At 50.0% G+C, this 12,374-nt stretch overlaps 1 protein-coding gene across 2 annotated transcripts; it reads right to left on the bottom strand.

Moving 5' to 3' along the window:
* Positions 1-5,313: 5,313 nt before the first annotated feature.
* On the bottom strand, positions 5,314-12,094 carry ARSI (arylsulfatase family member I). 2 transcript variants are annotated; one of them, XM_075900546.2, is made up of 3 exons: positions 11,402-12,094; positions 10,856-11,032; positions 5,314-7,526 (listed from the first exon to the last, which is right to left on the bottom strand). In XM_075900546.2, exons 2-3 carry the CDS (start codon positions 10,948-10,950, stop codon positions 6,125-6,127), a joined length of 1,497 nt encoding a protein of 498 aa, XP_075756661.1. In that variant the 5' UTR covers positions 10,951-11,032; positions 11,402-12,094; the 3' UTR covers positions 5,314-6,124. The 2 variants fall into 2 exon arrangements, with proteins under 2 accessions (XP_075756661.1, XP_006138300.3); XM_006138238.5 differs by lacking the exon at positions 11,402-12,094 and having other exon boundaries at positions 10,856-11,387.
* Positions 12,095-12,374: the final 280 nt, after the last annotated feature.

Raw genomic sequence — 12,374 nt, 5'->3', positions numbered from 1 at the left:
GCCAGGCTGGCAGCTATCCTGCCCAAGCCGGCCACTTTCCTGTGCCTAGTGCGGAGATCGTGGATGAGGTCCACGATGTCCGCACTAGCCCAGGCGGGTGCCCGCCGCTTGCAGTCCGGGGCAAGCTCCCGAGAGCCGCCAGCCTGGTCCCGGGAAGAGGGGGAGAGCTGGGTGGCAGCGGGTGGCTGGCTCGTGTTGTGCCAGGTGCAGGGTCTGCTGGCTGGGTGCTGGCAGGCTTGCACCTGGCACGGGCACCGTAGCCAGCCCGTGCCCCTTTAAGGGCTCTGGGGCTGGGAGGGGGGCAGTAGAGTTTCCCTGGTGTTGGCCAGAGTGGCCACCAGGGAAACCTGGGGAGGGCTAGCCTCCCACTAGTTCGAATTAAGGGGCTACACACCCCTTAATTCGAACTAGCTAGTTCGAACTAGGCTTAATCCTCGTGGAATGAGGATTACCTAGTTCGAACTAAGCGCTCCGTTAGTTCGAATTAAATTCCAACTAGCGGAGCGCTAGTGTAGCGCCTATGAAAGTTAGTTCGAACTAACGTCCGTTAGTTTGAACTAACTTTGTAGTGTAGACATACCCTCAGAGATGGAACATGCAATAGTTGTGATGTTACCACTAAAGCTAGGCAACCATATTTTAAAAGCTGAAACATTTTAAAAACGTTCCCAGAAAGTTTCATTGGGTTTTGAAACAAACCCGTCTTTTGCTTTTCAGATTTTTCCAGAGACTTTTTGGTTAGACCGTTTTCTTTTTTCCTCCTTTCAAAAATGAAAAATGTTCTAAAATGAGTTTTCTGTTTCAGAATCATTTTCAAAAGCTTTTGATGAGATTGACCACTCAAACTGGCATGGGAAGAGCAAGGAAAATATTTTAAAAGAAAGAAAATCATCAACAATGGGAAAGAAATTGGGGGGGAAAAATCAAAAATATTTTCAGGGACATTTCCATTTTTGAAAAAAAAATGACAAACTGTGGCTTAAAAGTTTTCACAGAAAAAAAAATGAAGATCGATTCTTGTCACATGAACATGCTTCCTTTGCCTAATTTGGTTATTAACAGTTCCCTGTGACCAGCTTCCTACTCAAGCTGTGTTCTCAAATTATCAACAAATTATTTGTTTTCGCATAGCACCTCCTTTGCTTTGACTCTGAGTCTGATCTTTAATAGCTCTTTTTCACCTTTTCCCTTGCTCTCTATGTATTCTTCTCATAAGCTCCGATTCAGCAAAGTGTTTAAAATATAGTTAACTTTAAGTGTGTACAGGCAGTCCCCGACTTACGCGGATCTGACTTACGTCGGATCCGCAGTTACAAACGGGGCCGTTCCTCTACCTGGTCTCCAGCAAACCAGGGAGAGGAAGCAAAACGGCGGAACACGTGGGCAGCGGACAGGGCTGTCCGCTGCCCACGCGCTCCACGGCTTGGCTCTGCTTTGCTCTGCTTTGCCCCCCGTCCCCCTGGTCTGCAGACCAGGGGGACGGGGGGGGGGGCAAAGCAGAGCCAAGCCGCGGAGCGCGCGGTCAGCTGACAGCTGTCAGCTGGCCGCGTCCTCCGCGGCTTGGCTCTGCTTTGCCCCGTCCCCCGTCCCCCTGGTCTGCAGACCAGGAGGACGGGGGGCAAAGCAGAGCAAAGCCACGGAGCCCGAGGGCAGCAGGACAGCCACGGCGCGTATGGGCTGTCCCGCTGCCCCCGTGCTCTGCGGCTTTGCTCCGGACACGTGTGGTACAGCAGCTGGGGCGCTGCCAGTTGGTCCCGTAGCGCCGCTCTGGGCGCTACTGGACCAACCCAGCAGAACCCCAGCTGCTCTGCCCCAGGCGTCCCCAAGTCAGCCGCTGCTGAAACTGACCAGTGGCTGACTACAGGAAGCCCCTGCCCCGGGCTTCCTGGAATCAGCCGCTGATCAGTTTCAGCAGCAGCTGACTTGGGGATGCCTGGGGTTCTTAAGTTGAATCTGTATGTAAGTCAGAACTGGCGTCCAGATTCAGCCGCTGTTGAAACTGATCAGTTTCAGCAGCGGCTGAATCTGGACGCCAGTTCCGACTTACATACAGATTCAACTTAAGAACAAACCTACAGTTCCTATCTTGTACGTAACCCAGGGACTGCCTGTACTTAAATCTAGCCTTATTCAGCAAAACATTTATGTGTGTGCTCATGTGTTTGGATAGGGACACACTCAAACATGGGCTTAAAGTTAAGCAACTGCTGAAGTGCTTTGTTAAAAGGGGAGAGGCTATAATTGAAATCTGACTTGTTTATTCATTCAAGGAAGCAAGGTGCACAGAGAAGGAATACTCCACTCTGTTGCCATGATGATAGTTGTGGTAAAGTGGCTTGTTAGAAAACATAGTCTCTTCCCTGGGTTCAGTGTTCCCTGTAAGCTGAGCTCTTGGGCAGCTGCTCAGGAGAAATTCAAATGCTGCCCAGCTGATTAGCAGAGCGCCCACAGCTAGGTTTTGTTTCTCCTGGTGGTGCACATTCACACATGCCTTGGTGCACATAAAAAAAGTATTCCACACATGGATGGAAAAAATCCGCACATGTATAGAAAAGTTTAGAGGGAACATAGTCTGGGTTATTAGAGCTGGTTAGGTGACTTTAGGGCTGTTAAGGTAAGTGGCTCTGTAACTGGTCCCCATAATCTTGCCACAATTCCAGAGAGACGGTCAACGCTACAACCATTGATCTGCCCCCAGCCCTATACTGGCTGGGGTGATGGCAAAGCTGAATAAATGCCTCTTCAATCTCAGCCAGCACTGCTGCTGTTGGCTTTGGTTTTGGAAAACCAGTTTTGATGCCAGTTTTGCCCACTTCCGCTTGACAGAGAGACGACCCAAAACCGGGACCCATCCCCGCATCCGAATACCTCCCTCCCAAATGGAGCAGATCTCAGCTCAGCTCATCAGGCTCCAGCTTTCAACCCGGGGATGCGGAGAAAGAAACGACCATCCCTTTCTGTGAGTTTGATAGGAGACTCTGCAAAGTGCTTTATACTCTAACCCTGAAAGCTCTTCCACCTGGCCAGGCCCTGGAGCCCACGTCGAGCCCCATTGAACAGCACAGTGGGGTGTGGCCCCACAGAACAACTTGCAGGATCAGGGCCGTCGTGCAGCAAAGGGTGCCGCATAGATAGATTCATGCCCTGCTTGTGGATGTGGCTAAAGTTCCCATGTTCGCCCATCTCCAGGGTAACATGGCTTCCCCTTTCTCTTGTGGTTCCCCCTCCTTTGCTATGTAAAATCACTATCTGCCAAATAATCTTAATCATAACAATAAAAATACCGATGTCATTGCATTTCTCTCCCTTCCCCAGCCTTGCCTATATTCCCTCTCTCCTCACACACACATAGAATCGACCCACCTCAAGGTAGCCAGTAAAAAATGCTGCCAGTTGTCATATCCTTCAGTGACAGATTTAAAATGAATATGATGTTGAAAAAAAAAAAAAAAAAAGCCCACACGGCTCATCCAAAAGCTGACAAGCTCTTAACAGGCCTCCTTTGCCCGAGACAAAAATAACTATTTTCAAAATTCACAGCAGGGCCGTCGCCCACACACGCTGCACCAAGAGAAACCTGAGGGGAGACATGTAAAATGCACTGTGGAAATGTAAACGCGCCACACGTTCAAAACCTGCATTACGAGCCATTTACCCTCTTTCTTCCTGGCCACCCCAGAAAGGTCAGCAGCAAAAGGGAGCCGACGCAGAGGACCAACAATTTGCAAGTGGCCACGCTCAGAGACAACTGGCCTCAGATGAGTTCCTCAGTTAAATTCCCAAAGAAGGAGGGTTGTATGGTCTTCTCCCCTCCCACTTTGCTGGCAGGACTGAGCAAGCCTGGAGATCGCTCGGCAGTTAGGGAACCGGTGGGTGACTATTTGGTGCAAACACATCATTGGAGTGTGTTGAGTAAGGAACTGCACTGGGAACGAACAAAAGAAACGCCTGCCGTTTGCAGCCCAGCAAGGTGTTACTACACACTGGTCCCACGTCTGCTTTCCTCCCTCCATCCCCATTCCCACGCTGCACTGCGTTAGCCACCAGCTCCTTGTGCACCCCAGGAATCACGGCACAGCCTGGAAATCCGACCACGGATCCTAGACATCCGTTGCAGAGGTGGCGTCAACACGACAGAAAGGCCACGAGGCAAGCGGCAGCAGAGAATCGCTCTGCTATGTCGCTGCCATTGCAAAGGGAGGAGGGTGGCTATCTGGGGGTATGTCTACACTAGCCCGCTAGTTCGAACTAGCGGGGTAATGTAGGCATACCGCACTTGCAAATGAAGCCCGGGATTTGAATTTCCCGGGCTTCATTTGCATAAGCGGGGAGCCGCCATTTTTAAAACCCCGCTAGTTCGAACCCCGTGCAGCGCGGCTACACGGGGCTCGAACTAGGTAGTTCGGACTAGGATTCCTATTCCGAACTACCGGTACACCTCGTGGAACGTCAACACGAGGAACGAGGTGTACCGGTAGTTCGGACTAGGAATCCTAGTCCGAACTACCTAGTTCGAGCCCCGTGTAGCTACGCTGCACGGGGTTCGAACCAGCGGGGTTTTAAAAATGGCGGCTCCCCGCTTATACAAATGAAGCCCGGGAAATTCAAATCCCGGGCTTCATTTGCAAGTGCGGTATGCCTACATTACCCTCCTAGTTCGAACTAGGAGGGTAGTGTAGACATACCCTGGCAGAGGGCACCCGTGGGAGCAGAGAACCAGGGAACTGCCTTCTTTCAAAACTGCGGTTGGGGGGTGGCATGTCAGTGAATTCCATACACCATGGACACAGGCGTGAATGCGCACAGAAAGTGAGTATCAACTGGGGTTGCTCTACACTGAAACAGGTAACACCCTGCAACTTTTCTGTGCAAATACGTCTCCAGAACATTGCGGTGCCATGCTGACCCAGGCCCACAGACAGTCTGTTTGCCTTTGGGTCCATCGTATTCTCTTGCTGGTCCTGGCTCCACCTGGTCACTAAGCTTCCGTTTTACAGAGAGTGACCATCAGGGGAAACTGCCCTGAGAGCAGACCAGCCCTCCACCCTGATCTGCTGAAAGCAGGAATGGGCTGTTATTGAAGTGAGCTGTGTTGCCAGAGGAGCTGGATCGTGCCGCGAGGCGTGGTTGTCTCATCTCCAAAAAGATCTCTTGGCATTGAAAAATGTTTGGAAAGGAGCAACAAAAATGATGTGGGGTCTGCAACAGCTGCCATCTCAAGAGAGACTAATAAGACTGGGGCTTTTCAGCGTGGAAAAAGAGACGGCATAGGGGAGATATGAGAGAGGTCTATACAATCATGACTGGTGTGGAGAGAGTAGATAAGGAACATTTATTTACTCCTTCTCATAACACAAGAACTAGGAGTCACCAAATCAAAATAGGCAGCAGGTTGAAAACAAATAAAAGGCAGTATTTCTTCATGCAGCACACAGTCAACCTGTGGAACTCCTTGCCAGAGGATATTGTGAAGGTTAAGACTACAAAAAGATTCAAAAAAGAACTAGATACATTCATGGAGGACAGGTCCATCAATAGCGATTAGCCAGAATCGGTAGGAATGGTGTCCTGGAGATGGATCATTTGATGATCCCCTGTTCTTTTCATTCCTTCTGGGGCATCTGGCATTGGCCACTGTTGGAAGACAGGACGCTGGGCTAGATGGACCTTGGGTCTGACCCAGTCTGGCCATTCTTATGTTCTCTTACAAACCACTCAAAAACATCCCTCTGCAGCTTTGAGTACCTTGGGTTTGATCTGTGTTTAAAGCTTTGCTCTCAGGATGGTGCGTTTGAACTGGTCCCTGGCTTGAACGGGCCAGACAGTTTGATAACCGGCGACCGATGTAACAGGCACTCACCAGAACTGCAGAACCCTCATCGCGCTCCCTCGCCCCCCTCCATCTGGACACCTGCTCCCCCAGGAGCAGAAATTGGGGAATCCGGAGGGAAAGACAACTGGTGGCTTTTGTGCGTGACCAGCCCTGTGAGCGTGTCCATTGGTGTGAGGAAAAGCGAGAGCGCGCAGTTGCTCTGTGGCCATCTGCCTCACCCTCTCCAGTTGTCCTGGCCCTTTGGACCACCCCTCCTCAAGCAGCTGCACCTGGAGCTCTGTGATGCTCCCCTCAGATGCGATTTGACATCAGCCTGGTGTTCAGCTTCCGGAAAAAGGAGCGCAGCTTGCAGATCTTGCACTTCTTCTTCTTGTTCTTATTTTTCAGCAGCCCGCCACCTCCCTCCCAATCCTCCGCGTCCTCCTCGCTGGCCCACGGCCCCCAGGCACCACCGTTCAAGTCCGGGTGGGCCCGGGGGTTCTCGGCCGGGTACCGAACGGGGATCGCCGTCCGGTTGTAGTAGACCAGCCTCTTCAAGAGAGCCCTCACCACGTCTGGGCGCTGTTCCGAAAGGTCGTCGCGCTCGTAGGGGTCGGCCGTGATGTTGAAGAGCCAGACGGACTTGCGCACGCTGTCCGTCAGCCGCTCCAGGTTCCACCAGTTGCCGGGGAAGTTGGTGAGCATCTGAGGCGGGATCCAGTCGCTGTAGCCAGGGTCACCGGTCAGAAGCTTCCATTCCCTCACCCGTATGGAGGCCTGCACAGCTGTGTTCCAGATGCCGAAGCCACCCTCCAAGGAGCCATGCTTGGCGTGGTTGTAGAGGGGGTCGATGTTGTGTAGGATTTCAGTGCGTGGGGACTCTTTGCCCTCACTGATGGCCGGCCACACGTTGTACCCGTCCAGGCCCTCGGCTTCTGATACGTTGCCCCCAGCCAGGGCCACCAGTGTGGGGTACCAATCTGTTATGTGGACCAATGCCCGGCTGGTCCTGCGCTTGCGTTTGAGGAGGGGGCTGTGCACAAAGCCGATTCCCCGGACCCCACCTTCCCAGTAGGTCCCTTTGCGGCCCCGCAGAGGCCAGTTGCTCCCCCCCGAAAAAGTCTGCCCGCCGTTGTCCGTGGAGAACACGACCACACTGTTGTCATAGTAGCCATATTTCTTGAGCGCCCAGGTGATGTTCCGCACGGCCTCGTCCATGCACGTCACCATGGCGGCGTATTTGCGCCGTGCCACGTTACCCATGGAGCGGTAGCGGTAGATGTACTCCTTGGGGGACTGCAAGGGTGTGTGCACAGCTTGGAACGCCACGTAGATAAAGATGGGCTCCTTGGGGTTATGGGTGGCCAGGATCTTGCTGACACGCTGGGCGTAGAGGAGGGTGGAATACTTCCCACTCTGGTCCCACGCTACGTTCTCCCCTTCGTGCAGGTCGTAGCCACAGACGCCAGGCCCATCGCAGTTGTCGTAGGTGTAGTAATCCACGTTGCCGGTCAGGGAGCCCAGAAAGGTGTCGAAGCCTCGCCTGGTGGGCAGGCATTCCTTTTTGTAGAAGCCAAGGTGCCACTTGCCCACCATGTGCGTCGAGTAGCCAGCTTCCTGCAGCTTTTGGGGCAAGGTGACCTGATCCAGGGGCAAGCAGTTGGGCTGCCGGGGACGGATGATGGAGTGCTGCAGGCCGGTGTGGATTTGGTACCTGCCGGGGAACGAAGGAAAAAAAGAGAAATGAGTTCTGCTCTGGAAAAGCTCTGAGGTGCTATTCCTTCATAGAGCCTACCTGAGTGAGGAATAAATCAGTGGTTTGAGCCTTGGTCTACTAAACCCATGGTTATGAGCTCAGTGCTTGAGGGGGCCATGTAGAGATTTGGGGCAAATCTGTCAGGGATGGTACTTGGTCCTGCTGTGAGGGCAGGTGACTGGACTTGATAACCTCTCAAGGACCCTTCCAATTCTATGAGATGGTATATCTCCATATTATTAAGAGCCTTATGTTTCTATCAAGGCTGCTCCCCAATACGGCCCTTTGAGTGCAGAAGGTGGGGCCCACAAGAAACCTTAAAAATATCCTGCCACAAAAGGCTTCTACTTCAAAACTCCCCACAGTCACAGCCTTCCTGACCTTGGGTGTTACGCTGCCACCACCCAAATGCAAAACCCCCAGGAGCAAACACTTGGGAATTTCTTCCTGTGGGGGAAACCTCAAGTTCTTTAACCCTCTTTTAGGAGAGAGCTTAAAAACAAACTTAATAGTAGACCTTTAGTCTCAGGCACATGCGCACAGAACCTCCTGCTTTTTAGAACACGGGAATTGGATCATAGTCTTAAAAAGGGGATTTTATTGACAAAACAAAGAAGATATATTTGGTAAAGCATATTTGGTTGCCAGGTGTTATAGAGCAACTAAAAAAACCAGATAAAAGCACAGAGAATTGCTTCCCTGGCATTCAGTTTCAGTTACATTGTACAGGGGAGGGATGGAGGCAGGGCCGACTTATCCATTAGGCACAGTAGGCACAGTGCCTAGGGCCCACGATACTTTTAGGGGCCCACAAAAATGTTTTAATTTCTTTTAAAATCCGAAGAAAAAAATGAACTTTTAGGGTCGAAGAAAATGTTTGAATTTTTTTCTCACATCAGAAAAAAATGAAACTTTTAGGGCCCATGAAAATCTATTAAATTTTGCCTAAAACAAAAAAATAAAATAAAATGTGGAAGTATTTAAAGTTATATCAAAAATAATTTTTAATATTTTTTTTATGGAGGAAGGGGCCCATGAAGGTAAAAGTACCTAGGGCCCACGAAAGTCATAATGTGGCCCTGGATGGGGGTAACACAGAGGAGTTTAACGAACCAACCAAAAAATCCAAAGATGATAACCTGATCACATCTAACTAAACATTTCCTGTTCTACTTACATCTGTTGCTCCAAAGTTTATGTGTCTTTCCTTAGACATGGATATTCAATCCATGTCCTATTTCTGCTCAGTCCACATTCTCCCCCAGCTCCACTCTGAACTCACACATGCAAAGGAGAATGAAACAGGCAAAACTTGTTTCATTTCGAAAAATCTTCTCCGCTCTTACCATTGGCTCCCTGCCAACATTTCCTGGATCCCACTGTTCTTGGTTTAACCCTGTAGTGACTGGATGATGTACCCCTCCCATCCATCACAGTTTCATCCAGGAACAAACTGTGAAAAATCAGTTCAGCCAAGCCCCTCAGGCCAACAGTGCCGGACAGTCATTGGGCTGCTCTTCAGTAAACAGCTCCATTGTGCAACCCTTCCGTGTGTTGATGAGCACTTCCTTGCATTAGTCATCCTGCTTAGGTCAATGGAACTACTTGTGTGAGCAAGGACTCAACAAGATGAGCGAGACTTACACAACCTAGCAGTTTGCTGGAGGGTCCATATGGAGATTAAGTCTGTCCTAAGAGTATGAGCATCTTTTCTCTCATTCTCAAATTCAAGTGATTTCTAGCTTCTAGTGGCACTAAGGTGGCATCTACTCCACCCAGACCCTGAGACCCAAGAGACTGAGATGAGGCATGCTGCATACAATGACCATTGATCTCCAAGCCAGGTACATAGACATGCAGCTACCCTAGAGAGACAGAGTTAAGATGCCTCTACACTGAAAGCACCACATGGTCCAACAGAGACTCAGCCAGTACCGTCTACAAGGATGCATACCTCTCTTACAATTGCATTGAGAATCCGTCAATTAAAGGCTATAAAGTACAGCAAGCAGGAAAAGCACCATAGACACGTTAAGAAATGTTATTACTACTAGGGGAGGAAAACCCCTTTTGGCCCCATGGCCATAGCAAACACCATGAGTCAGTGTAAAAAGGGAAGAAAGGATGGTATCGTGTCTGGCTACAGGGACAGTCACCGTAACACCATGGCCATGCAGATACTAGTGCTTTCTTTCCCACCTGCTTGCAAAGGTGACAGCTGTCTCCCTCCTGTCTGGGGGCCTGATGGAGGAGGTTCTCACGTGTCACCTGGTTGTTGATTTGTTTGCTTTATCTCCGTCAGTTCCCAAGGGCTCTGCAGACATGGGTGTGCACTGTTTGACTGCTTTACAGACAAGAAACCTGAACTACATGGACAGGCTATGAGTGTTAAGAACAGCTAGCGATGTTGATTGCCTCCTTGAAGGTGCCTTTAAAATTTAATACAGGACTATGTAGCACTTTAAAGACTAACAAGATGGTTTATTAGTTTATTAGTTAATCTTGTTAGTCTTTAAAGTGCTACATAGTCCTGTATTTTGTTTCAGCTACACCAGACTAACATGGCTACATTTCTATCACCTTTAAAACTTGTAGCCTAAGAGACTTGCCCAGCATTCACACAGCAAGACAGGAATAAACCACCCACATCTCCTGATTCCCAGCCTGGTGCATGGTTCCCTCAACCATGCTCAATCTCTTCAATACTTATCCGGACCCACATTCTCACAGCACCTGAACACCTCACTGTCTTTATTTAGCCTCACACACCCCTGTGGGACAGAGCAGGGCTTTTATCCCCACTGGCCAGGCAGAGAAAGGAGACGGAGACTAAATGACTCATCCAAGGTCACACAAATCAGTGGCAGAGTAGGGGCATAAGCCCCTGTCACTGAAGTTCTAGGCTGGCACGTGAACCCTTGACCATCCAGGGCAAAGGGACCAAATTTAGCCCTAGCATAATGTCCATTGACTTCAGTGGGAGTTGTACCTGCTTAAATAGGGACTCAGCATGGTTCAAGATCCCTGCCCCATGGAGTCTACAGTGTAAAGTTTTAAGTAATTTATTATACAACACGCAAAACAATTCTTTCCCAAGGGATCCTTCCAAGAGGTCCTCAAAGTTTTGTTGTCAGCACAACAAGCACACTGGGTATTTTCCAGAGAGCTATCCCATAAACACCTATCATTTTACCTGCCCACAGTAAGCTGGAGTTAACCAATCAGAAAAGAAGGAAAGAAACTGTTAAGTTTCCCAGGACAGCGAGCAGGTGCCGCTGCTGTCTTACCTGCCCGTTATAAGTTGGCTCCTGGATGGGGTACAGATGGGCTGGATGTAATAATTCTCCAGCTTAACCCCTTCGGCTGCGAGCCTGTCTAGCATTGGTGTCTGTATGTCTGAGCCATGGTACCCGATGTCATGGTACCCCTGGTCATCAGTCAGAATGAAGATGATGTGAGGTGATCTGGAGAAGGAAGAAGGGAGCGATTTCTCCATGGAAACATCTGTCACCAAACTGGGCTTCATCCAATCCCAGGACAAGTAGCCAAAACTAAGTAGGCTGACCAGTGAGAAACCTGTGAGGGCATAAACAGCCATGCTGGACCAAGCATCCAGGCTTCTAAGGGAAGTTACTGTCCCAGCATCTTACACTGAGAAAGAGGCACGGGAAATCTCTTTCTCTTCCAAAAATAAAATCACAATCTACCCTCCCACCCTAGGGTTTGTCCTTCCAAATTCCTTTGGCAAGTTTTATAGAAACAACTCTCTCCCTCCCCTCTCCTCCCCTCCTCTCTCTCTCTTTAGAAAAAAAAAGAGAAGCAATTAAATCCACCAGTGCTGCAGGGCTGTTTTCAGTAAAAAGAAAATAATCTTCAAGCTGCTACAATCAAAGGCACATGCCCCATAAAGTTAATTTCCTCTGTGACTTGAAGTTTCCAAAAGTGCCCCTCTGTCTCCAGTTTTTAACACAACCACTCAAAAACCGGCTAGCGACCAAGCTGGGTTCGCGTCCAGTCCAGCTGTTTACACGCTGGGCTAGCCAAATGGCTCACGGAGCTCAGAAGATGATCTTTGTATGTAAACTGCGGTGGAAGATGGAGCGAAAGTTCAAGCTCACAGCGGCTGAGTCCTCTTCCTGACTCCACCGTGATGAGCCATGTTCTCCCTTCTTCACAGTTTGCGGGGGAAAGATTTCTTGGCAAGACCTGAAATCATTGTTCACCATTGTTCTCCTGGCTTTCTTCCTTTGTTTTGTGTGGTTGTTTGTCCTTCCCCCCTGCTCTGTCTTCTACATGAGCTCCCTCAAGAATCCCCACAGTTTTTTTTCAGGGCTAGACAAAGAGCTCTGGGCGCTCCCTGCTTAGCTTTGCTGTAACTGCAAACAAAGTGAGGAGAGAGCAAAGCCAGGGGGGAAAAGAGAGAAAGCTCCCTCCTGAACAGACTGGAGAAGGCAGAAAGTTGTAACATCTGCCCAGGAGACAGGCTAAGCAGCCAGGTTTATGGGGAGCTTGTGTTTCAGCCCCTCCCAGCTCTTTCACTGACTCAAGGAAAAAACCTGGCAAACCCAGAGCCCTGCAGGGTCCTAACACTGGCGCTGTTCCCCTGCTTCAGAGCTGCAGCAAGGAGGCCTCCTTCTCAGATGTGTGCAGGAAACTAATCCAGGACCAGCACGCAGAGGTTTCTTGCCCACATTCCTGGAGGCATGTTCATTTTTCTGAACCTGAGGGTTTTAAACAGGATGCTTTACTCTCCCGAGGCATCAGAGCTGCTGGTAGGGCTGTCTGGCATTCCCCGCCACTCGCCCG

Source organism: Pelodiscus sinensis, chromosome 16, assembly GCF_052426305.1.
Source record: "Pelodiscus sinensis isolate ZL-2025 chromosome 16, ASM5242630v1, whole genome shotgun sequence".
NCBI classification, from domain to species: Eukaryota; Metazoa; Chordata; order Testudines; family Trionychidae; genus Pelodiscus; species Pelodiscus sinensis.
The sequence above is the reverse complement of the archived record's forward strand: the minus strand, read 5'-3'. Positions and strand labels throughout refer to the sequence as shown.